The 23824-nt window shown below is 39.3% G+C and overlaps 1 protein-coding gene across 3 annotated transcripts; it reads left to right on the forward strand.

Annotated features, from left to right (window-relative positions):
* The first annotated feature begins 287 nt into the window (after positions 1-287).
* lpin2 (lipin 2) lies at positions 288-22635 on the forward strand. Of its 3 annotated transcripts, none has more exons than XM_030160338.1 (20): positions 288-463; positions 6147-6347; positions 10152-10247; positions 10808-11172; positions 11267-11374; positions 11479-11605; positions 11698-12031; positions 12124-12223; positions 12379-12566; positions 13014-13107; positions 13197-13266; positions 13349-13441; positions 13594-13673; positions 14041-14188; positions 14649-14797; positions 15705-15791; positions 16257-16409; positions 17567-17681; positions 18393-18496; positions 19723-22635. In XM_030160338.1, the coding sequence occupies exons 2-20, from the start codon at positions 6156-6158 to the stop codon at positions 19865-19867; spliced, it is 2748 nt and encodes a 915-aa protein (XP_030016198.1). In that variant the 5' UTR covers positions 288-463; positions 6147-6155; the 3' UTR covers positions 19868-22635. The 3 variants fall into 3 exon arrangements, with proteins under 3 accessions (XP_030016198.1, XP_030016197.1, XP_030016196.1); XM_030160337.1 differs by lacking the exon at positions 288-463 and adding an exon at positions 3649-3999 and having other exon boundaries at positions 10811-11172; XM_030160336.1 differs by lacking the exon at positions 288-463 and adding an exon at positions 3650-3999.
* Positions 22636-23824: the final 1189 nt, after the last annotated feature.

A 23824-nucleotide genomic window follows, 5' to 3' on the forward strand; every position in this document is an offset into this window, starting at 1 on the left:
AGATCAAACTGGGTTAAATATGGAACTGAACCTAAATGAGTTTGACAGCCCTGGTGTATGAGCAGTAGAATCCAGGCCCAGTGGATCACACTCACTGATCCGTCATCTCACCTCTCATGATCCTTCCTGTAAAACGTGTCAATAAAACCCACCTATGATAAGCTGCTCGGATCCCTCCTATAATGGTGTAAAGGTTTTGTAAACATTCATTTGTGTAAAAGCCTAGAATCCTTCCCTCGTGGAAGGACTCGGTCACATCAGTCGCAGCTGTGTGCGCGCGCCGCCACTGCGCGGCTCCCTGTCCCATCAACTTCATCTGCTCCCACACCAGTCCGCCTGCCACGGTGGTCCGGCCACGGACACGTCAGGAGGCTTCTGAGGAGTTCCACCGGCACAGCTATGGGGACCCACTGAAGACACATAACATCCTCCGTTGGCAGCATCCAGCTGAGCTAACATAAAGGTACACAGCTTGTGATATATGGACTGTTTTTATCCTACTCGTCAGCCGTTCGTTGCTGCCTATGATGATACATTTTCTCATTCTACCCCCAGCTAATGTTAGCTAGCATGTAAGCTGGCTAACATGTTTTAGCTACGATGTATTAATTCGACCCCGACTCACACTCACTGGGTTATAAAGTCATTTATTCTTGAGCTATTAAACATGTCTTCTTCTATTCCGAACCGGCGAATATCGCCATTTGCCGTTTCAGTATTAACGGTAACATCTACCGGGGATAAGGTTAAAGCTAGCTGAGTCAACTGGCAAACGGCTAGCTGCTATTTATTTATTTTTATGTATACTATAATCTCTACCACTGGTCGTGGCTTGAACATGTCCCATGATAGGCTTTACAGTTGTAAAAAATCATGTTTGCGTCAAAGGTTTCAGCATTGTGTCAGTGTATTTCCGCAGTTCGCTGCTCAGACTATAACCCTGTGTGTTGGAGTCATTTGAGAGCATCTAGCGACTGACATTAGCGTGACTGTGAAATTAAAACTAACCCAACGTTGAGGTTAATCGTCTTAAACATAGCAGCGATATGCTTTGAGTTAGCTTAATAATGCCATGGCTAGCTTGTATTTTGATCCATCTCACATTGTATTATTAACGACTTTAAAAAGTGTGTACAAGGAAACAAGTTGCCACCTCACCAAAAAAGGTGGGAGGTATTTTGAAACCCTATAATAAAGCCTCCGTAGTTTTCATGTGAGAGATTAGGTTTAGGGGCTTTTCATGTAAATGGGTGTCATGGGACATACTGATACTGATACTCTAATCAGTGACGTTCAAGTCAGCATATTTTAACCCTGTTGCCTATGGGTAAAAAAACAACAACAAAAAAACAGTAGTAATATCATACCTTGTATCAACATAAACACTTGCTCAACACAACTGGACTTTATAGTCCTACACAGAGTACGGATCATAGATAAGTTATATGAACCATACTTTTTTAATTACTATTTTAGAGCTCTCTCAGATTCTCTTAATGAAAAACACACTGGATTAAACAGCACTCTTTCTTAACTCCTCCATTTCAGGATTATGTTATTGATAGCTCTGTTGCCAGATTCACATCAGTAACACAAGAATATGACTTTGATATCTATCCTGGTAAATGTATAAATGTAGAAGGAAGCCGTTTAAATCAGCGGTTATGTTTGTTATTGTTCATTTGTTATACTTTCAGTTCATTGTTAGAGTTAATTTGACACACAACAGATCTCTAATCAGTGACGTTCAAGTCAGCATATCTTAACCCTGTTGCCTATGGGTAAAAAAAAAAAAAAAAGTAGTAATATCATACCTTGTATCAGCATAAACACTAACTTGCTCAACACAACTGGACTTTATGGTCCTACACAGAGTACGGATCATAGATAAGTTATATGAACCATACTTTTTTCAATTACTATTTTAGAGCTGTCTCAGTTTCTCTTAATGTAAAACACACTGGATTAAACACCACTCTTTCTTAACTCCTCCATTTCAGGATTATGTTATTGATATTTCTGTTGCCGGATTCACATCAGTCACACAAGAATATGACTTTGATACCTATCCTGGTAAATGTATAAATGTAGAAGGAAGCAGTTTAAGTCAGCGCTTGTGTTTGTTATTGTTCATTTGTTATACTTTCAGTTCATTGTTATAGTTAATTTGACACACAACTGATCTTTAATCAGTGACGTTCAAGTCAGCATATCTTAACCCTGTTGCCTATGGGTAAAACAAAGTAGTAATATCATACCTTGAATCAACATAAACACTAACTTGCTCAACACAACTGGACTTTATGGTCCTACACAGAGTACGGATCATAGATAAGTTATATGAACCATACTTTTTTAATTACTATTTTAGAGCTGTCTCAGTTTCTCTTAATGTAAAACACACTGGATTAAACACCAGTCTTTCTTAATTCCTCCATTTCAGGATTATGTTATTGATAGTTCTGTTGCAGGATTCACATCAGTCACACAAGAATATGACTTTGATACCTATCCTGGTAAATGTATAAATGTAGAAGGAAGCCGTTTAAGTCAGCGGTTGTGTTTGTTATTTTTAATTTGTTATACTTTCAGTTCATTGTTATAATTAATTTGCCACAGATTTAAGTGTTGATGTTGTTCCGTGTAACTTTATACCCAGTAGAAGGGAATGTGAACCTTGTCTGGTCTGTTTAGTCTGCTTGGTCACCTCAGTCACAAGGACTGATTCTGTTGTTGCTAAGTTAAAGCAAGAACACCTTAGATATAGATACGCTCAGTTCTTGTAACTTTAGTGTGTAATCTGTTTCTTAAGAAATCAGTGTTTTAATGTGTGGTTCTCAGAATAAATTCTCAGACCACAGGAGTAGGAACAACTAACAGCCTTCAACTCAGTTTGACAGTGTTTACAAAAGGTTTAACAGATGGACGAGTAGGCATGGGTCCTTTCTGGAAGAGTATCATGTATTATGTTTAGCCTGAGCATTTGCTGAGAAGCTAAACAGGCAAGAGGATGCAGGAATCTGGACCACAAAGAACCTCCTGAGGACAAAAACATGGCTGAATTCTTCACTGTTTTGACTGCGGTCTCATGAGGGTATTCACTCCTTCTGTACTGAATGTAGATAAGGCCCTTATGCCAAAATTTAGCACTTAAATTAATGTTAGTAAACTGTACTGATGCACTATATAATACAGGCTTAACAATACAGTGGTTATGTCTGTGGTATACAGAGCTGTTTATTTTTGCAGTCATATGTTAGGATAGCAGAAAATTCAAGAGTAGTGTGAACAAACAGATCAACATGTTCAAGTGTCCCTAAGTCAGCCATTGGTAAATTGCTGTAGCCAATGATTATCATGAACCCCCCTCCCCCTGCATTTGATTAGTCATGAAAACAAACAAGTACATGCAGTGAAGACTGTACTGTACATGTGACTGAGTGTGTGAAGACGTCATGAAGTGTACAGCTCGTTTTTTTCCCGGAGCATGTACTCTTATCAGAGAGAAAACACTGCATAGCTCTTCAGACGAATGAACTGTCCCTTATCAGCTGTACACCGCCACATTAAAGAAGCCATCCCATTGGTTGGACCCTGTGTGTCCCATTGGCTGACTGGATGAACCCCTGTCCATATCCTGTAATTAGTAAGCCAGAAGAAGTATCACAAAGTTTATGATGGTGTTACACAATCGTCACAGGCATTAGATAGCGTTGTGTTTGCAATTACCCCTGGGAGGTTTGTTTCAAGGTGATTAGGCTGTATTTGAGATTGGATTCAGGATGGTAGTGAGACATTGTCATCATTATCCAGGAGAGGAAAGCAGTTGTCCTAGTGGAGTATCCTGAGGTAGGTAAAGTAATAGCTGGTGTTCCACTAGCAGCAATGAAGCGTCAGAGATCACTGGGAGACATGGAGCTTCTGGGAAGCAACACAGAGGACAATACAGACAACAGCGAGCAGGATGAATCCTCGTCTCTGAGGTCGTCTTGGTCCTTGGTGAGTCAGTGGTGTCATCGGTCTATTAGTTGGTCAGAGCTTGGACCTAATGTTGACTAACCGTGTTAGTCATCTTGTATTGTTGGGTTTGGCAGGTTGCTTGGCATATTGTTAGAGTCAGCCTTTGTTTTGTGACACATGTCCACAGTAAATCAGAGTGATATATAAGTTCTAGGGTGGTGTAAAAGATTGTAATATCAGACAGTGAAATAAAAAAAATGAAGAGTAAAAAATACTTTATATATATATATATATATATATATATATATATATATATATATATATATATATATATATATATTTATACACACACATACACGCACACAGTACATGCTAGCCAAAAAACCTATATAGCCTGTAAAGTTGTTATTATTGTTAATTTCTAACCAATAAATATTGTCATTTCATTTAAACCTTCCAACTATTTTAAGTTTCCTATTGGTCAATATGAGTTTTATTTTTGAGGAAGGAAAAAAAGGGAGTATTGGCAGGTAAAACATGTTTGTCACATATAACTGGTTCCTAGATAACTGACTCCTGGCGCTTCTCCAGGCAGCCCCTTTGTAAAAACATGTACTCGTGTTAAAGTAACAGTGAAATTAAATGATCTTAAGTAGTCCTCCAGTTGGGTTTTTTATTTGCTTCAAAGCAACATTGCATTTCTTCTAATAAATGAAGGAAATAAACAGAAAAAAAAAATTCCATAAAACTGTCTAGCAACATTTGGCACATGGACTTATTTTTCCCAATAGAGGCCTAGTGCAAATGCTCTAATATTTGCATCTGTTTTGTTGGAGGCTTGAGTAATTGACCTCACCACAGCAAAGACTACAACTAATGATATGTACTTTGAGAGGATTGTGATATATTGTGTAAATAAACACCACACACCCTTCATCACAAAGTGTTACAGTTGCGCAGCATCAAAAATAAATATTTCCATTTAAATTACAAATGAGATCGTATCCATGATAGCATTTTGGTCAAATAAAAGACAGCAGCTTGCCTCAACTTAAGCAGAAGTTGGACTTACTGCAAATATGTTTGTGTTAAAAAAATAAAAATGTATTGTTTTACATCAAATTATTCCTTCAACAGTTAACTTACTTATGTTATGACTTAACTCCAACATCAAGCTCGCCTCTGCGAGTGAATAATAGGAAAATATTCAGAGTAACGGGCTTGTTTTCAGTCTATTCTGTGATGCCACCCTTGCACAAATGTCCCCATTCTCTACTCTACCCCAGCCCTCAACAGTTTTCATGGTTAAACTCTGAACAAAAGGTCAGTGTGTGACAGGAGCATTTCAGGTTACATCAAGTCAGTGAAGTCAGCAGGGGAATTTGTTTACAAGCCCTACTAAACTAGACCCTGACCCATGCAAACCAAAATCCTGTTTGCAGAGTTCCCAGTATCAGTTGTGTATGTACCCTGTTTCACAGTGCACATATGATTGTGAATAGTATAGTTCAGTGAAGAGGCACAGGATGTCTGGAGAGCTGTAGTGATCATGCTCTATGGCCTGTGAGAAATTTTCTCTTTGATTCTGTAGCTTGGACAGAAATAAATTGCAGTTTTCATAAATGGTCTTCTCAAACAAAGCTGAGAAAAGTATGTATGTATTTAATCTGATAAACATAGCAGAGAGTTGGGAATGTAAACAGGAAGTCAGCTGCTTGCAGTGGAGGGCAGTGGGAAGTCTTGTGTGGGGTTGTCTCATCTCATTGTTTGAGCCACAACGTCAGGACCCCCCCCTCCCCTCTCTGATGTCACTGTGGTGGGACAGCAGCCAGTGGCAGGGTAACAGTGGGACTCTGGCGGCCCATATACAGGTCAGGAGATAACAGGCACCACAGGGCACACAGGCAGGCAGAGAAGGAGCTGAAAGATGAAAGCAAAAAACAAATGACACCGCTGTGATGTATGGAACATGATACGTAAAAGAAAGGGGCAACCATGATAGGCTGTGAGAGCACCAAGAGGCCAAGGGAACTGAAGTGAACTCAAGTGGAAAACATTCAGATTCCGCGGCTTGTATGGACCAAAATTGTCTCTTTTTTTGGAGTTCAGCTGCACAATGTGCCCCCATCCTGCCCCCCCCCACACACACACACTTTGCTAACACTTTGTTCTCATCCTTCCTCTAGGCGGACACCATGAACTACGTGGGACAGCTGGCAGGTCAAGTGCTGGTAACCGTCAAAGAACTGTATAAGGGCATAAATCAAGCCACATTATCCGGCTGCATTGACGTTGTGGTTGTCCGCCAGAGAGATGGCACCTACCAGTGCTCACCATTCCATGTACGCTTTGGCAAACTGGGAGTATTGCGGTCAAAAGAGAAAGTGGTGAGTCAAGTTTCCTCTTCTTCATCTTGCTCAGTATCAAGAGCTTCTCAAATAAGAATTCTCTAAATTTCCCAAAGAAAAATAAGAAAATCATGAATGCAAACTACTGTTTACAAATGCCAATTGTTGCCATGTCCTGTGAAGAGGTAGACCTTGTTCTTCACACAGCATACAGCGTGTTATACAGTTTGTTCACATACACAAAAATTCCATATTGTTAACTTGCTATGAAGGGACAAAATTCCTAGTAAATTCTTAACAATACTCAACTATTATTGTTGTATAGATACAGCTAAAGTATCATTAAGATTTTATTGGTGCTATTACTTTCATTGGATTTGTTATGATAGTAAAAGAAAACAAATGTCAATCATTACTTAAAGCCGAAAAAAATGATCATTCATTCAACAGTTTTAAGAATAAAACTGAGTGTTGGAATTTTTCTTCATTAGTATTTTGACAGTGTTAGTAGTTTACCCAAAGCCTCCAAATCTTTAAGTCCAACCTACTCAGCTCAGATGATGCGTTATTTCAGATAAAATTAATAAACAGATCCATATCCAAACAAACAGCTCTCTGTCAGTCAGTTTTCCTCTCCACTGCATTTCTCCACCTGTACATGATGGACTCTTGTTAAGTTTTGTGACGGATCACTCATGTTTCTGCCAGAATGTGTGAAGGACTTGTTGCACTTGGTGTCTGTGAGCGAAGTCACCCCTTTCCTGCTTAGTTCTCTGTGAACATTGGCTGTTGTCACCTGGATGTCTGTGTGTTTGAGCTGTTTGTTGCAGCAGTGTGTGACAGAGACTGCAAATCTCTCATCTACACCACAACTGTCAGTGACAAAAGTTTGCAAGACAACTACTATGCTGCTGTGTGACATAGGAAATCTGTTTTCTATTTTTCTGTCTCCAGTACTGTTAGAAAACCCAATAACATGGGAGCTTGTCAATATGCTGGTCTTTAATTATTTCGCCCCAGGGTCTGTTTGGTACCCATCCCTACATCTATGTAAGTTTTTCACTGGTGGCAGACCTTTTTGAACACAGCCTCTGTCTTTCATTTCTTTGAATACCATCTTGAAAAGGTCTTTGACGTCCACCCATATCTAAAGCCTGCAGGTATTCTCTTTTAATAAGATTTTCAAGTGTGGACCTTTCTTTCAAGCATGAATCTTTACTAGGCACAGTTGGTCTCTACACCAGGAACACCCAGAAACACCAGGGCCTTATACCACAAAATGGTATAAAACTGTATATTCTGAATCTGTTTTATACATAACCAAAGATTTCCAATTAAACTGAAAAAATATTGTTCTATTCCAAATTCTTTAATCAGAAGATGTTGTATCACAGTATCAAACAGGATGTAAGCACTTATCTCATTAGTAGGTCTAATATGGTGATCTAATATGATTCTCCAGGATGACTCCACCCTAAGTCAACTAAAGCTGAAGTCCAGTCAGTTCTGCATGTGCCACGAGTTGTCTTTATATTCACTTGTTTACAGTTTGTAGCTCATACCTGGTTGCAGTATTAGAGTGGTATGATGGGTGAATCTGTATACACACAGGTGGTCTGAAGGATATATCTGAGATAAGGAGGTCTGACGCTTTTTTTCTGCTGGCACAGTGGTGTGCTTTGGACAGTCACATCAACATACAGGCTTTGTTTGTGATCTAAAAGTAAACAGGGTTTGTGGTCAGCTGTAATCTTCATTAAACAAGACCTCGCCCATAAGTAAATACTTTTTAGATGTCTACTCATTAAAGTTTGCCAAAAACAAGGTCTTCCCCCATCCAACCAGGTGACAAATGTTTTTTGTGATAAGTCACTGCATGTTGTGTTGTTTCTCATTGAAGAACATAAGCTTAAAAGAACACTATCCCCCACCCCAAAAGGCATAAACCACCTCATTCGACAGTCAGGTTACCTGTATGTCTGGTGCTTCAGTGAATGGTTTTCCATCATACAGAGAAGAAGTCTGTGTTTTTGTTCGCTGAACACTGATGGGCTGTACTGCATTTTTCTCCTCTAACAGTACTTGTTACTATATATTCTTGCCTGGAGAAGAGATCCAATTAATCACGGTACACAAAAAGTTGCGCTATTTTTAGCTCTCACTTCTCACTCAAGACAAATAGCATTTTCACAGCACTCTCGTTTGACTTGGCCTTTTTCACAAGTTGCATCTGAGACAGGAAGGTGTTAATAGGTGAAGAACAATGTTTATTATGAAATAAGAAGAAGCGTGATTGTGTAACTGTAGTGAGATTTTGCTTGAGCCTTAATTAAATCATTTTGATTGATTAAATGTGTCTGTTTGTGTAAAGTGTCTACATATTCCTTTGGTAGTGATTGATACAAACAAGTAGATAAAGTCCTGATGTGTGTTTTCACTGTCTTTTCTCTAATGTTAGCTAGTTATAAGAGCCCTGAAAAAGGCTTATTTACTTGCTTGTGGACTGAAGTGGGTGATGATTTGTAGGGGGCTGACACTGTCTCACCACCTACCCAGAATGTTGATGTGTGTGGAGGGAGGAATGAATGGGTGGTTCCCATGGTAACAGTCCTACAACTTGAATGTGTGGGAGGGGGAGGAAATGTAGAAGAAGGCCTCAACAGGGTTTGTTGTATAACAGTTATTCACATGTCCCTGAGGTCTATTATTACATCCTCAGGTCTCGAAACTGGAGTGCTGCCGCTAAATATATTTGATATGTAAGTTACTGGGTTAACTATACCATCTGGTATCTTGGATCTTAAAAATATACAGCATGTGTATCTGAAACAGAGTGGGACTTCAACTGTAGTTGCCAAATGCTAATTAAAAGTTGGCTGTGAAAGGCAAGTTGGTCTATTTGGCTGGCAACTGGAAATGTTTTAAAAGTACAGTTTGTGTAAATGTAGAAGTGCATTTTCAAAAAAAAAAAAAAATTAGGAAAATTCTTTGTTGTCAGGATCCTACTGAGCAAGACTCCAAACTCATACTACAGAGAAGTAACCAAATGCCATCCTTCTATTGTGAGCATGTGTCAGTAATTCTGCAGAACAGTACATTCTGCAGTAATGAGTAATAATTCTGCAGTTAATGTACATCTCAGCCTCTGCATCTAACATGACCAGCTGTGAAAGGTTACAGTAGACCTTTATTCATTCATTTCACTTGTATTAATTGGGCATTGAAAATTTCCTTTAGGAACCCAGAGGGAGAGAAAGTAAATGTTAAGGTTGTGTAGAAACTACATGTGCACTAAAGGATGTCAAGGGATGATACAACAGAACAGTAGATCACTAGAAAAATAAAAAAAAAACAGTAATGTCATCCATTGATTGAAATGGATACCTAATGTTTGAGCACAGACTGGGTAGAGCACTTGTGAGTCAAAGTCTGCATCCTCTTGTAGTCTCTGCCAGACGTGACCTGGTTTTTGCTTTTGTGGTGTCAGGTTTCTGAATGGTCTCAGGTCCTCTGGGGTTTAGGTTTGCCTGGCAAACATGAATGGAGCTTTTCTGTTGGCAGGCCTCGCAGAATACAAGTCCAGAAGACCCATACAATTACAAGGGTTTTTTTGATGCCTTGGGGGAAAAGGCTGTTCATAGCTTCTGGCATTCTGTGTGGCCTGACAAAATAGGTAATAAATGGCCTCAGTGTTCGAATAAAAAGCAAAAAATGTTTTACATGGATATAGATTTACCAAAACCATGTCTTTTTTTATGATTTCTGGTAAGACAATTTCACGCTAGCTTTCATATTGTATATTGTTCAGTTGTGTCACCATCTATTTTTGCCAAATTCTTTCAGATTGACATTGAAGTCAATGGAGAACCAGTTGACCTGCACATGAAGCTTGGTGACAATGGCGAGGCCTTTTTTGTCCAGGAGGCTGAGCAGCAGAATGTGAGTATCAATAAACTACACAGATTAAATCTTTTAAAAACAGAGTAAAAAGATAACACAAAATGGTACAAATAAAAACATCTCTGCTTTGTAATACTGAAGGTAAATCAGAGAGGGCAGGAACACCTTTTAAATTAAATTTTTTGTACCTCTGAATAGCAGGCTAAATTAATAAAAAGGTATACTTAGTTTCCAAAGATGCTTTTTGAGCCTGGAGAATTTAGATTTATAAGTAATTTCCAGGCACACAAAAGACAGAGATGGCATTGTTTGTGTAATGTCACAAGATGTGTTTGCCCCTGTAGCAATGTTAAAATTGACGCGATCTTGGATTGAAGAGCGATGTTTGTGTAAGGAATAAATTTCTCTGCTGTCTACTTGCTAAATATGACCGGTGATGTATTACTCAGTCCTCTTGCTGCTGAGATCTCACAGTGAGTCTTACTGTGATCATCCTGAGAAGAACCCTGTTCAGTTGCATGAACATGATAATTAAATTTGCTTTGCTTTAATACTGTAACTTGCCCCTCATTTCCTTCTGTTCTTATTTGGTCTTTCAGCAGATTGTCCCAGCCCATCTAGCCACCTCCCCAATCCCCACCGAGAGTCACCTTTTCTGGATCTCAGAGGTGGAGCACAGATCGCCTAAAGATCTGGAAGATGACCCTGCCGACCCAGAGGACCCACCTGAGCCTCCGACTCCGAGCACGGTGACCACGAAAAAGAAGAAGAGACGAAGGAAGAAGCACAAAGGAGACCCCCGTAGAGAGGAGCTGACTCCGCCCATGTCAGTCACTACTTCTATTGCTATTGCTGCTAACATGCCTGCTGCTACGTCTGCTGCTATGTCCAGCACTGGGCAAAATGAAGAGATCTTTGAAATGGACCTGAGCTCTGATGAAGAGACTGCAGCACATGTCTCAAGGTAATTTCAGAGTCCGCCATTTTTGTCTCAGCCAAGTTGGGTGTAAAAGGAGTTAGGGTATATGATTATATTTTGTTTTTTGCCCTGGATTTAGGTCACCCTCAGTCACCACAATGAGAGACATTGACCCCAAATTACCTGCAGCGAGACACAACCTCGATGGCTATCCAATGTCTGATGGGGACTGGCCCGCTGATGACAGGTATGTTTGATAAATACAGGACTTTTAGCCTTAAACGTGCAACATTGAATGTAAAGTGAACTTTATCTTATTGGATGTTTGTGTTTCTTTATCATTTCCTGTAGTCATGGCTTATCTCAGGCCTTTTCCCCAAAGAGTGACTCTGAACTGGTGGTCAGGCCCTCAGAGAGTTTGCTCAGAGCTGAGTCTCACATGCAGTGGACTTGGGGGGAGTTTCCAGAAACAACCAGGGTAAACACGTCTGTTCAATAACATTCATCTGAACTTATAGTAGCTGTTGGTGGACTTAGTTTATTCATTTGTGTCTCATTTCCTATATCCAGGTGACCAAAAAAGAGAAAGCTGACCTTCTAAAAACAGTAACCATTACTCCATCAGAGAGCACCCACTTCCGTGTCATCCTCAGTTCTGAGGCCATGGAGAATGAGACAGGGCTTCAAAAGTCAGACGTTGGCTCTTCAGTGTGTACCATCGTCAAGCCAGAGCCACGCACCCCCATCACCACTGTAACTCCTGTCAGTTCTTTAGATTCCATAAACACCATCACTTCAGTGAGTCCTATAACCCCTGCAGAGCCCCTGGATGTTCTCTCACCCAGTTTAGCAACTTCCACGCCTTCCAACACCCAACCAAGTGACTCACCCTCTAAGAAAAAAGGTAAACTGGGTTGCTATCAGTGGCCAGCATGTCTTACTTAACCCAAGTTATCACTGGACCTTAACTGATGAATAATTGTGTTGTTAATGCAGGTGTCCCAAAGAGGAGCCAGCACCAGGGTCCTGAGGATATCTACCTAGATGACCTGAATGTACTTGAACCTGATGTTGCTGCACGATATTTTCCTAAGAGGTTAGCTTATGAAATTACATAATTATTAATGTTTGACCCACTTTAATTAAAAATAGCAAGCAGAAATGAGTAACTTATCACCTCTGCCTCTGAAACCCCTTAAGGGTCAGCATCATTAATGTTGTACTCCATGCACTTTTTTTCTGTCGCAACAGTGAATCTGAGGCGGCCACTAAGCACTGGATGGACTCAGAGATGCATTCTGGTTCACAGTCTCCACAGTCAGTGGGCAGCGCGGCAGCTGACAGTGGGACAGAGTGTCTGTCTGACTCAGCCGGTGACCTCCCTGACGTCACTCTATCACTGTGTGGAGGACTCACTGAGAATGCTGAAATATCCAAAGGTACATCAGGATGTGAGAAATCACTATTAAAAAGTGCAGCCTTAGAATCATTTAGTACTTTAATGCAGGATTGTAAGCACTGCAAATAGTGTATTTATAATATTTAGTATTTTATATATTCCTTAACTATATACATTAGCTGCCCATGTCTTTGTAAAAAAAAAAAACAGGTTTGCCATCAATATCTGTCTTTATCGACACATCAGTTTACTTATCCACACGTAATGTTACATCCTAACAATAGTTTTTTTTTTTGTCTTGCTCACTCACATTCTTGCTAATAAATTTATTTGAATTACGTTTTTATTGTGGCTCTCAGCTGGTGGCTAGTAGAAGAAAAGGTTTCCTGACCTTTCTGTGAACCTCTAAGCCAGATATTATGTTTTGCTACCATTCATGTTTTCATCCTGTCTTTAATTAATATTTTTCATACCTCTGTGTTTGCAGAAAGGTTCATGGAGCATATCATTACCTATCATGAATTTGCTGAAAACCCAGCAATTATAGATAACCCCAACCTGGTAGTGAAAATAGGAAATAGGTGAGTAACTGTCACTTCCGTCAAGAGAAATATGCAAGACGTATTAGAGGTATGTTATCAAAACTTCTAACCTATATGTGTGTTTTCAGATATTATAACTGGACACTAGCTGCACCCTTGATTTTAAGTCTACAAGCATTTCAGAAGAATTTACCAAAGGTAATTAATATTTTTGTGCTGTTAATCGTTAAATGTGGATCAGCACTATCAGTTTACTGCATCTGTCTTTTGTTCACTTTAGGCTACAGAGGAGGCCTGGGTGAAAGAGAAAATGCCAAAGAAGTCTGGTCGCTGGTGGTTCTGGCGAAAACGGGCAGATAGTACAATCAAGCAGGTGTGCAGACGTCATCTTACTATATGCCTAAAACTAAACCTGCACAACAAACTGCTTTCAACTTCTACTGCTGAAGTGTAAAGTCCTGTGCTTTTATAGCTGCTGTCTGAACCATTCTGACATTTTGACTTTCATCTTGCTCCTTCTTTCAGTCAGAGGCAAAGCTTGAAACAAAGGAGGAGTCTCACTTAGAAGAAGGTCCCTCTATATCTCAGGAGAAATTGCCTTTACCGTAAGTGAAGATTTATTGACATTCAGTCATGTGTTGCGAGTTTAACTGCATTTTGAACCCTGACATAGGATTTCACTGTAAAAATCGAGCAATAGAGCCTCATTGATCCATTTTCCTAATAAAATGTATAAAATCCCATAATATATTTTGAAAGGTGCAAGATGACAAATAAATGGATTTTGCAATTTATTTGACAGAAGGCGTGAGCATGAAAAATGACACTTACTATATATTGTCAGTTCTTGAAAGTCTTGAAGATAATACAGGGAAAGAAAAAAGAGATTTGTCATTTAAGTCACTGAGTGAAATGGTAACGATGCTGGATTATAGTCTGTTTTTGATAACGGTTGTTTTTTTTTGTATGTAGGCCTAAACCAGGAGACTCCTCCAGTGATGAAGAAGCTAAGGAAGTGAGTGCTGTGTCCTGTCAAGAAAGACTGCAGCCAGTAGATGCTCAGCACCATTCCAGCCCACACACTTACAGGAAGTCACTCCGCCTCTCTTCTGATCAGATAGTAAGTAAACCTTCTCCATGTGTTTCCCTTCCTTTAAAAAAATCATTCAGCCTACAATGTCATAAGCAGTTTACTGACTGCTTGCAACAACTTGTGTAATATCCACTAGTTTAAAATGTTTTGCGCTCATTTATTTATTATTTTTAATCTTAAAACTTGTAGGTTTCCAGAAATTGGAGACAAGTAATTCAATCACAGTGGATTCAATGGAATTAGTATTTTTAGAGATTTATTTGGCAGGTTGAAGCTCCCTCTGCTGGTTAGTTGTGAAATAGTGTGTTTGCTTCACTTGGTCTGCAGGTGGCTCTAAAGGCACGTATATGTATGTTGGGGCAAAGCAGACCTCACCCAAGGCCTGCGCTGTGGAAACACAAGTCCGTGAATGAAACCCACTGTGTCTCCAGTCGCATTCACTCTTTTTTTTTTTTTTTTTTTTTTTTTTTTTTTTTTTCATCCACAGGCCAGTCTGAAACTGAAGGAAGGACCTAATGACGTGACGTTCAGTATCACCACCCAATACCAGGGCACATGTCGCTGTGAGGGCACCATCTACCTGTGGAACTGGGATGACAAAGTCATTATCTCCGACATTGATGGCACCATCACCAAGTATGTGCCTCCAAATCAAATATAGTTCCGGGAAAAAGGCCACTAGTTTTACTATTTATGGAGATGTCTGTGCAAAATTGACATTTTTTTTTTGTTTGCTCCAGAAACTACTGACAACATTTCTGCCAAATTCCAAATAAAAATATTGCAATTTAGACCATTTAAATGCAGAAAATGACTGTAAAACCTGCCATTTTCTACAGTGTTTTCAAGCCATGACCATCAACTTGGTTAATGAAAGATGGCAGGAACTTATGTTGGAATACATTTAAAAAGATAATTATAAATTGGTGTTAATGATGATTTTAGTTTCCATCTCTAAACAACTTTCATGGTTTTTCTGAAGAATTTAATTACCATGGGCACATTTTACATCCTTCTCAATTAGCAGACATTAATTACAGCCATAATCTAGAACCATTTATGTTGAGCTTTTAATTAGTGTAAAAGTGGGCTTTGGCTCTTTTGAAAGAAAATTGACGGCCGCTCTGTTGGGGTCACATGTAATCAACATCAAACATTTCCACACCGACTTGAGCTTATTATCTCTGTGACCGTCAAGGCCAGCCTTTGACATTTGTGGCTTTCTTTGAGTAATAGGCCAAAGAGCACGGGCACTATAATGAGCCCATTTACATTTCAGCCCATTAAGTACACACAGCCATAAGCTCAGGTTGAGACAGGCCCTTCCTTAAGGGTGACGAAGTCTCATTAGTGGAAAACACTCCCTAATGTTTGCTATTTATAGTGAAATAATATATTAATGGAGCTTTCTGTGAATTTCTTTGAACCATCCTCTACACATTTCTTCTGACCCCTGTCTGTCACAGCTTCATCTTTAGTATTATTACCTTAGATAGTGAGGGCTTAATGTCACTGATAATGTTTTTGTTTATTTACTGTGTAGGTCCGACGTGTTTGGACAAATCCTGCCACAGTTGGGGAAGGACTGGACCCACCAGGGAATTGCCAAGCTTTACCACTCAGTCGCTGAGTAAGTGCAAAATGTCAGTGATTAATCACAAAGGAGGGATAAATGGTCATCCAGTGGTTAGCATTGTCTGGGTATGATTCCCAGTAGTCTCTGTAGGGTTGGCTTATCCTCCCATTGTTTGCGTGGGGGGCGCTTTGAGGTGAATGACTCAGTAAATATAACTGTCAGACAAAAAAGTATTTTGGAAACTAAAACCAATTTAAAACTCATGTGTCAATGCTCATGTTTCAAATTTTGTTCTGTGAGCTCCAGGGAGTTTTTTTTTTTTTTCATGCCTAGAGTAGTATAACCTGAAATACAGCTACAGTTACCATGTGCAGTAAGTTTAAACAGAATTGATCCTTGGTAAAGGATTTGCATAATTTGAAAGCAACCAATTTAATGGCTATTCTTAGTAGGTGCTAATGATGGTCATGATATCCATCTGTAAGAAACATTAATGAGTGCTCCTCTTCCCGACGGCAGGAACGGCTACAAATTCTTGTACTGCTCAGCGCGGGCCATTGGCATGGCAGACATGACACGTGGATACCTGCAGTGGGTCAATGACGGCGGCATCATCCTGCCCCGGGGGCCTCTCATGCTGTCTCCCAGCAGTCTATTCTCTGCTTTTCACAGGTAAAAGGAAGACACACTTTAAGTGGCTGCCACTTTCAGGGTTCTATTCCCAAACTCTCTTAAGTCTTCTATGTACTTAAATCTTCTATTTTTTCTTCCCCACCCAAAAAACCCTTGTGTCTCCACATCGTGTGTGTTTGCAGGAATTTTAAATAAATAGCCCATTAGTTTCTGTGATTGAGAATCCTTCAGTTTCTCCAATTCCTCATTCATTTTAATTATCTCTTCATGTGCTGAGGTCGTTAAGGCTGCACAAAATTCAATCTTGAGTTTATTAATAAATATTTAATATTATGTAGCATAATATTTTTTGGCTTTAAAATACCCTCTTGTTCAGCATTTGCTTGCCATTTCTAAACTTTAGTTTTATCCTCATCTTTTCTTGTTTCATCCTTTCCAGAGTTGTTCTGAGTTACTATGAAATGTTTCATTCCCGTGGAAGTTTTTAGGTCAGCGCCATCAATGTCTGATTGACATACTCATTAAAGAGTTAAACTTTACAACATGGAGACTTCCTGACTTGTGTGTAGGAGAGGATTGATATTTAGCTTGAAGGACTACACCTTTTGCTCCTGTCGGAAGGTCTGGCCAAGAATAAATAAAAAAAAATGATTTATCTGTAAGCTGTAATACAGGACATAACAGTTGGTTTGCATCATGCTTAGGTTTCATATATATGGAGAAACAGCAGTGAAAGTTTTGTTAGTTTAAAAACACTTATATTGTTACAGCACTAGTTTTTTCAGAAAAGGATTAATGTCATTGGCTTATTAGTGTCATTTAATAAGAGCAAATGTCTCCATCTTCCCTTGGTACACAATAAAACACAAGCTCCATTAAACATAAAGATCCAAGCATAATTATACTGAATAGATTTTCTAGGTGACACAATATCTCTGTGAGCATTCAGCAGCTGTGCTTGTGCTGCAAATGGGAAAATGTTTTTAGTAATATACTGTATTCATAAATGCATTTACTGTAAGGAAGATGCTTATTATTATTTATTATGGTCCTTAATGGTGCGTTTTTCGCTATAAGACCTAAAAATATGAGGTTTATAACAGTTGTTGTTGAACATAATGTAATTTAAGTGGCTTTTCCAACCGTCCCATGGAGAGAATGCACAACATGTTAATCAAAGTGTGTTTTTGCTTTAGGGAGGTCATTGAGAAGAAACCAGAAATCTTCAAGATCGAATGCCTTACGGACATCAAGAACCTGTTCCAGCATAACAAGCAGCCATTCTACGCCGCCTTCGGGAATAGAACTAATGTAAGTTAATGGACGTTTGAACATGCCGGACTCCCAGACACTAACACACACACCCTCTTAAACGTCAGAATGCTGTGTTTTCCAGAGGTGGAGGCCGCCACGACGCTCTGTCATATTAACACACTACATTTTGGCTATCAGTTAGCAAACATAAACATATGAAATCAGTGTTGGGTTGAACCTGGGCTGAGGTCACGGGCAGACTGTGACTCTGTGTCTGGAAAAAAAGGAGCTCAAGCTGGGCCATAGCATCCCATCTTCAGCTGCATAAACACCAACACCCAGATGAACTGCTGGGACAGCCGTCAAGACTATGTCTGTCCCAAACTCTCGCCAAAAAAGCTATAACACACATAAACACACAGTCATGCATTTGCCCACCAAAACATTTAGTCGAGAAATATTGCCATTACATGCATTAGGTGGAGCACAAACAGGAAATTTGTGGTTGATGTCATTAATGTGCTAATGTCAGTTTGTACCAGTGTGTGTGTGTGTGTGTGTGTGTGTGTTGTGTATAAGTAGGTACTCTCCAAAAAAACATTATCTGCATTGTTTTCAAATGGCTTTCAAAGGACCATTAGGTATACTTTTGTCATATGAATTAGACTTGAATTTACAAGCTTTAGTATCTAGGATTGATAAAAGCCTTCATTATGCTTATTAACAACAAAACAACTGACTTTTTATCCTGTTGTGTCTAAACCACAGGATGTGTTTGCCTATAAGGAGGTGGGAGTACCAGAGTGCAGGATCTTCACCGTCAACCCCAAAGGAGAGCTGATCCAGGAGCAGACTAAGGGAAACAAATCCTCGTACGTACAATAACTGTCTTGCTGATATACTTGATTGTCTGAAGAAGTCTGAGTGTTTTCTTTCGCCCACGGTGGCTACAGTTGCAATATCACAGAAAATAAATGTAAATGAAGACACAAATCCAAACGGTTGTCATAATATTACAGTCACAGAAGAAAATTTAAGGCCCTTTCAATGTCCATTTGATCAGGGATTACGCACCATCTTTAGTCTGGGCATTGACAGAAGCATAAGAGTACTTTGAGTGTCACCTTCTTAAACTGTGGTTTGACAGTAACAATGAGTGTTCACCGTTGAGGACCTGGTTGGGGTCAGAGGCAATATTATGACCTTATGATAGGCAGACTTTGATTTTTGTTGGAGTAATCTTTGTGATCTAAAACCATAGACAAACACTTGTTTTATATATTATTACACTCCTGAACTATAACAGTCTTAAAGAACAAAACAAGGATTTGTCTACTCCCAACAGACCTGAGGCGGGGGAGGAAATAAATCCTTTGTTTTGTGTTTTTACAAATTCAGTTAAGTCTTTCCAGCATAACAGGTGGTCTGTCATTACACCCAAGTATTTGTACAAAAATACCTGTATTTATTTTTTCCTTTGGGGTACAACAGGAACTTTTTAAGAGTCAGATGGTGACCCAAATACAACAGGATGAGATTTACAGTCTAATTCTGCCCACCAAAGGCCAAACACTCCTTGATTCCTATGCTTTTTGTTACCTTTTTTTTCCCCTTTTTGCCTATTTAGAGGTCGACAGATAGTGGCTGATATAATATCATAGTCAATTAATCACCAATATTATTGCAGCCCCTCCCTCTAAAAGATGTTAGCATGGAAAATACATCATACAGGTCTGAAATTAACAAAAAAAAAAAAAAAAACAGGAAACTATTGAACTAAACCTCTATGTCAGAGTAATAAATACTTAAATAAATGTGGAACCAGACATTAGATTCAGTGTTATTATATGGAACTCAACACCAAATTTGCCCTAAAAAAAAGTCTTATTAGGGGTGATTTAACTTTGGAGCTCTTACTTTCTATCAGTCAGAAGTTTATTAGCCAAATAGTCGCCACCAGCCTCTAATGATGCTGACTTCTGCCGACACCAGTAGTTGTAAAATGTCTTATTGGCACTGCCTAATTGGTCTGTACTACGAATGTTAATGCAAATGTTACATGTTTTCTATTTCGTAACATCCTTGTTGTTCCCCATAGTTACGGCCGGCTCAGTGAGCTGGTGGAGCACGTGTTCCCTCTGCTGAGCAAAGAGCAGAACGAGGCCTTCGTCATGCCGGAGTTCAGCTCCTTCTGCTACTGGAGACAGCCCATCCCAGACATCAACCCCGACGAGCTGCTCTGAACCAACACATACTGTACGTGGGACATCCAGACGTTCACCTACATTCACCTTGGGACCACACATTTAAACGCAGCTTCAAGAGACAAATAGACCAGAACTGCAACTTCCTTCCATTACACCCCTAAATGACACACAGACACGGACCACAAAGACAGCGACGTAGCAACAGAGTTAGTGTAAAACTGTAATTCCCTGTTAGAGAATGCTAATCATCTGAAAAATCTCATTAGCAACAAATAAGGCTGAACTAAATTATCATATTTCCTGTTGCGTGTGAAGGCATCCTGCCCGGCAAGCCCGGGGTTAGGGTTACGTCATTGTAAAGATTTATCTCATTTTTCTCCAACTACGTCTGCATTTGACATCAGAGGAGCAACTGAAGCCCAGTATGAGGTGGACTGTCTGTTCTTTCCCATAATGCACTTAACACAGAGCAGATGGTATAGATGTCTTTTTCATTAGTCATATTTTTTTTCATATTTTCTGAATAATCCTATAGGTTAAATGAGAAGTTTAAGAAAAAGAGAAGGCACACGAACATTTATCGAGTGCTCATATGATTTTGCTGCTAAGTTTATGTAGTTGAGAGTAGTCATCCATCAATCGGAGGCTTTATTCTGTCGTAATGTACTGAAGTCATACTTGGTAATTGGCTGGTGACTCTACAGTAGTACGTCTGCGCACACTGACACTGTGGGGACAGTTTGTGTTTGTCCCTGACCCTTCAGACTCTGGACTGACCACTGACCTGTTCATCCACGGCCGACGGAGGCACGGCCATTTTTTTTTTTTTTCCTCCATAGAAGTTAAGTTGTTTGTTATTGTTAATGTCAAAAAAGTCACACCTTGGCTATTCTTTTACCAACAAGTATGTGAAGTTAGGTGTGAGTTTAAGACAAAAATGAAGCAGCTTCAAGGTATATTATCTTGCTGTTATTTTAATGTTTATTCAGTTCTACAAGCTATGGCGAATCGGACGTGTTTTGTTTAACAATGCAGTCATTATTTATGATAATTGATATGTTTTAAGTTATTGATTTCTATCATGTTGCCTTAGCTTGTCTGAAAAGTAATTTATCACCAATGCAACGGCAGAATATTTCAATGAATATGTTGTATGTTTGGTCACAGGTTAACATGCACTTAACAGTAAGTAGGCTAGGCCTCATCTGTCCTTCTGTTCAACTTGTATCGATATTTCCCTCATCTGAATTTCTCGTTTTACAGTGAAACTTAAAATATTTAAGGTACACACACGACTCAACAAACCTCAAGAAGAGTCCACAGCTTTAGTATTAAAATATGTGTCTAAAGGGAAAAAGTGTAAAAGGTAACGCTTGAGTTGGGACAGTGGGAATAAGCAGATCTGAGAAGAGCTTAGAGGAAAGGATTTCTGTTTTTGAGACTACGGGATGATGTAAGCGTGTTGTATGTGTGTGTGAGCGTGTGCATACCTAATCACTGAGCGCTGCTGCCGGGGTGACGGAATCACGCACCCTCTGCTTGTGTCGAACTTCCATCAGTGGCTTTACCGAGACTGATCCAACGCACTTTTGACTAAGCTGCACCCAGAGACGCAGACTTCTGAGTCTGCACACCTCTCACCCACATGCACTTCACTTCAGGTCTTTAAAGTAGGTCAGAGTGTGCAACTAGTGCAGGAGAAGAGTTCTAGTTTTACCTCTTTGTTGTACGAGTGACCACTTCCAACAGAGACGCGGGAGATCCACTCTGTTAATAATGACAATGATTCGAAGGCGGTTTGTGTTTGTTGGTTCCATTGGAAAAAAGTGGGACTTAAAAATTAAAGAATTCAAACATGAAGGTTTTGTAAGCGCTACCACTTAGCATCTAAATGTGTGTGCATGTAAGGAGAAAAAAAAATAGACCCCCATGCCTCTGGTGACCAGAGAAAGAGCCACTGGGTTTTGTTTAGAAATAAACAGGAAATACTTGACTGTGTACAGGAAGCTTTTTGAAGTGCTTTAATGCCATTATGCGTGTATGTTTTAGGACTCCACCAATGGGGATCATACCTCTAGCATGTGTGCAAGAAAAACATGAAAATGATGTGCTTGTGAGGGACTGAAAAAAAAAACAAAAAAAAAACAAAAGAAAGGAGCACGAGCGAGACTTAAAACGACAAAACCATTTAATGAAGAAGCACAATTTACGATGACAGCTACATCCAGATGGCCACTATTAGCCAACATGATTTCGCTTTAGTGTTTCCACATTTCTTTCTGTAACTCGGATATTTTTGTGATGCTTAAGATGTGTGTTTCGCTTTGATTTGTTTGCTTGTTCTATATGAAGTTTAGTGAAGTCAAATAGATTTATCTTACGATTAACAAAGGAATTCCATTCTTTCTATGAAAGTAAAGCATTTTGTGTGGAGACATCACACTTCATGTTCTATAATCCTGGGATACACGGTATATAATATCACTTGTTCTCACTCAACTGCTGTGCAAAAGGATACAGTATACTGTATATGCTGATTTTCACATTCTCTTCGATGCCTTTGTTTAATTTGTTCTTGTATGATCTTTTGTGTTTCATTCTGTTAGGAGGTAATGCTTGCTATTTGATTGTGTCTGACCAACAGAAATACTTTAAGTGTATGCTGTGTGTTGATTTGTATAAAAATGTGGTTTAAAGTATGTTTAAAGAACAAAACCCATTGTAAGAAGAAAAGAAATGGCCTAATGAAGCTAACAGAGTGTGGCTTGTGGTCATATTTGTATTAAATAAAGTTTCTAACTGAATGCATTTGTGTCTTTGACTTCTCGTTTCCAGTCGGGGCCAAAAAGTTCAACTGTGGCCACAGGCGAGCCAAGTAACTTTTACAAACCTGCTGCTTACTTTTAAAGTAGCAATACACAAATGAAGTAATTGCAGCATGAATCCCTGTGGCCATTCCAAAATATCAGTTTATTTTTCTGTATAACAAGCCTTAAAGGAGTCAGAACTGTTCCTCAGCGTTCTGTTCCTCAGCGGGCCGTGTGAACAGGTTTCAGTGTTTCTGTCTTCTTTTGTAAAGGTTAACTTAGGCTGAACTCAGGGCTAAATAGCCTCTTTTTACAGTTTGCAGTCCCTGGGGTGAACAGAGGGGAAATGTATCTTTCACCCACACCCACTTTACGTAATAACCCAAATGGGTTTTTGCCTTCTAACCTTGTCTGAGTTAAAGCAGTGCCTGAAGCCAGTGAGGTTTTTAACACTGGGAAAAGCTTTTTGTGCGGCTAAACCTAATCTTATCGTCCCTGTGTTGTGTGTTTTAAAAGTATGACGTATTGATTTCCACTGATGTATTGAACGTGTGGTTTATTGAATCTCTTGAATGGCTTTGTTAAAAACTTTGTATATTAATTTATAAACACTATTATATAAATCATTTCATTACCCCCATAGCATAATTACCTAAGTCATACACTAGACAAAAGTATTGGGACACGTTGAATTCAGGTGTTTCTTTTCTAACGGGTCTGGGATGCAAAACAATGACAAATATCATAATATAGTTTTATATTGTAAATATATTGATAATTCATTTTCATATGTCAAATCAGCATGAACAGGAGATCTTACAGCTGTAGCCATGATGCGTATCAATATTTTTATCCATATAGTTATTAAACATTAGGGCTGTCAAAATTAATACATTAATGCGGATTAAGCCATCATCATGATTAATCTGATAAAAATTTTAACGCAATTAACCCATCTGCAGCATAAAATGACTGAACATCTCTAGCAATGCATTTGGGGCAGTTTGTCCAAGCATGAGCAAATGGTCAGTTGATCTGGTAGTGACAGGCAGCAGAACCAAAACATAAAGATGGAAGACTCTAAACAGCACGTTGGCCCTCTGGATGGAAATATGAGGACAAAAAAAACCAAGATGGAACAGTCGTCTCAAGTTGTTTTGTTGAAACTGCTGAAGGTGTTTAATAA

This window comes from Sphaeramia orbicularis, chromosome 17 (assembly GCF_902148855.1).
Source record: "Sphaeramia orbicularis chromosome 17, fSphaOr1.1, whole genome shotgun sequence".
Taxonomy (NCBI): Eukaryota; Metazoa; Chordata; class Actinopteri; order Kurtiformes; family Apogonidae; genus Sphaeramia; species Sphaeramia orbicularis.

Bases quoted from the DNA above. Each gene is read 5' to 3' on its own strand.
- lpin2 (XM_030160336.1), top strand. From the start codon at position 3,886: ATGAAGCGTCAGAGATCACTGGGAGACATGGAGCTTCTGGGAAGCAAC. The intron at 11,173-11,266 runs GTAATTTCAGAG...CCCTGGATTTAG, and splicing joins ACTGCAGCACATGTCTCAAG to GTCACCCTCAGTCACCACAA. The intron at 11,375-11,478 runs GTATGTTTGATA...CATTTCCTGTAG, and splicing joins GACTGGCCCGCTGATGACAG to TCATGGCTTATCTCAGGCCT.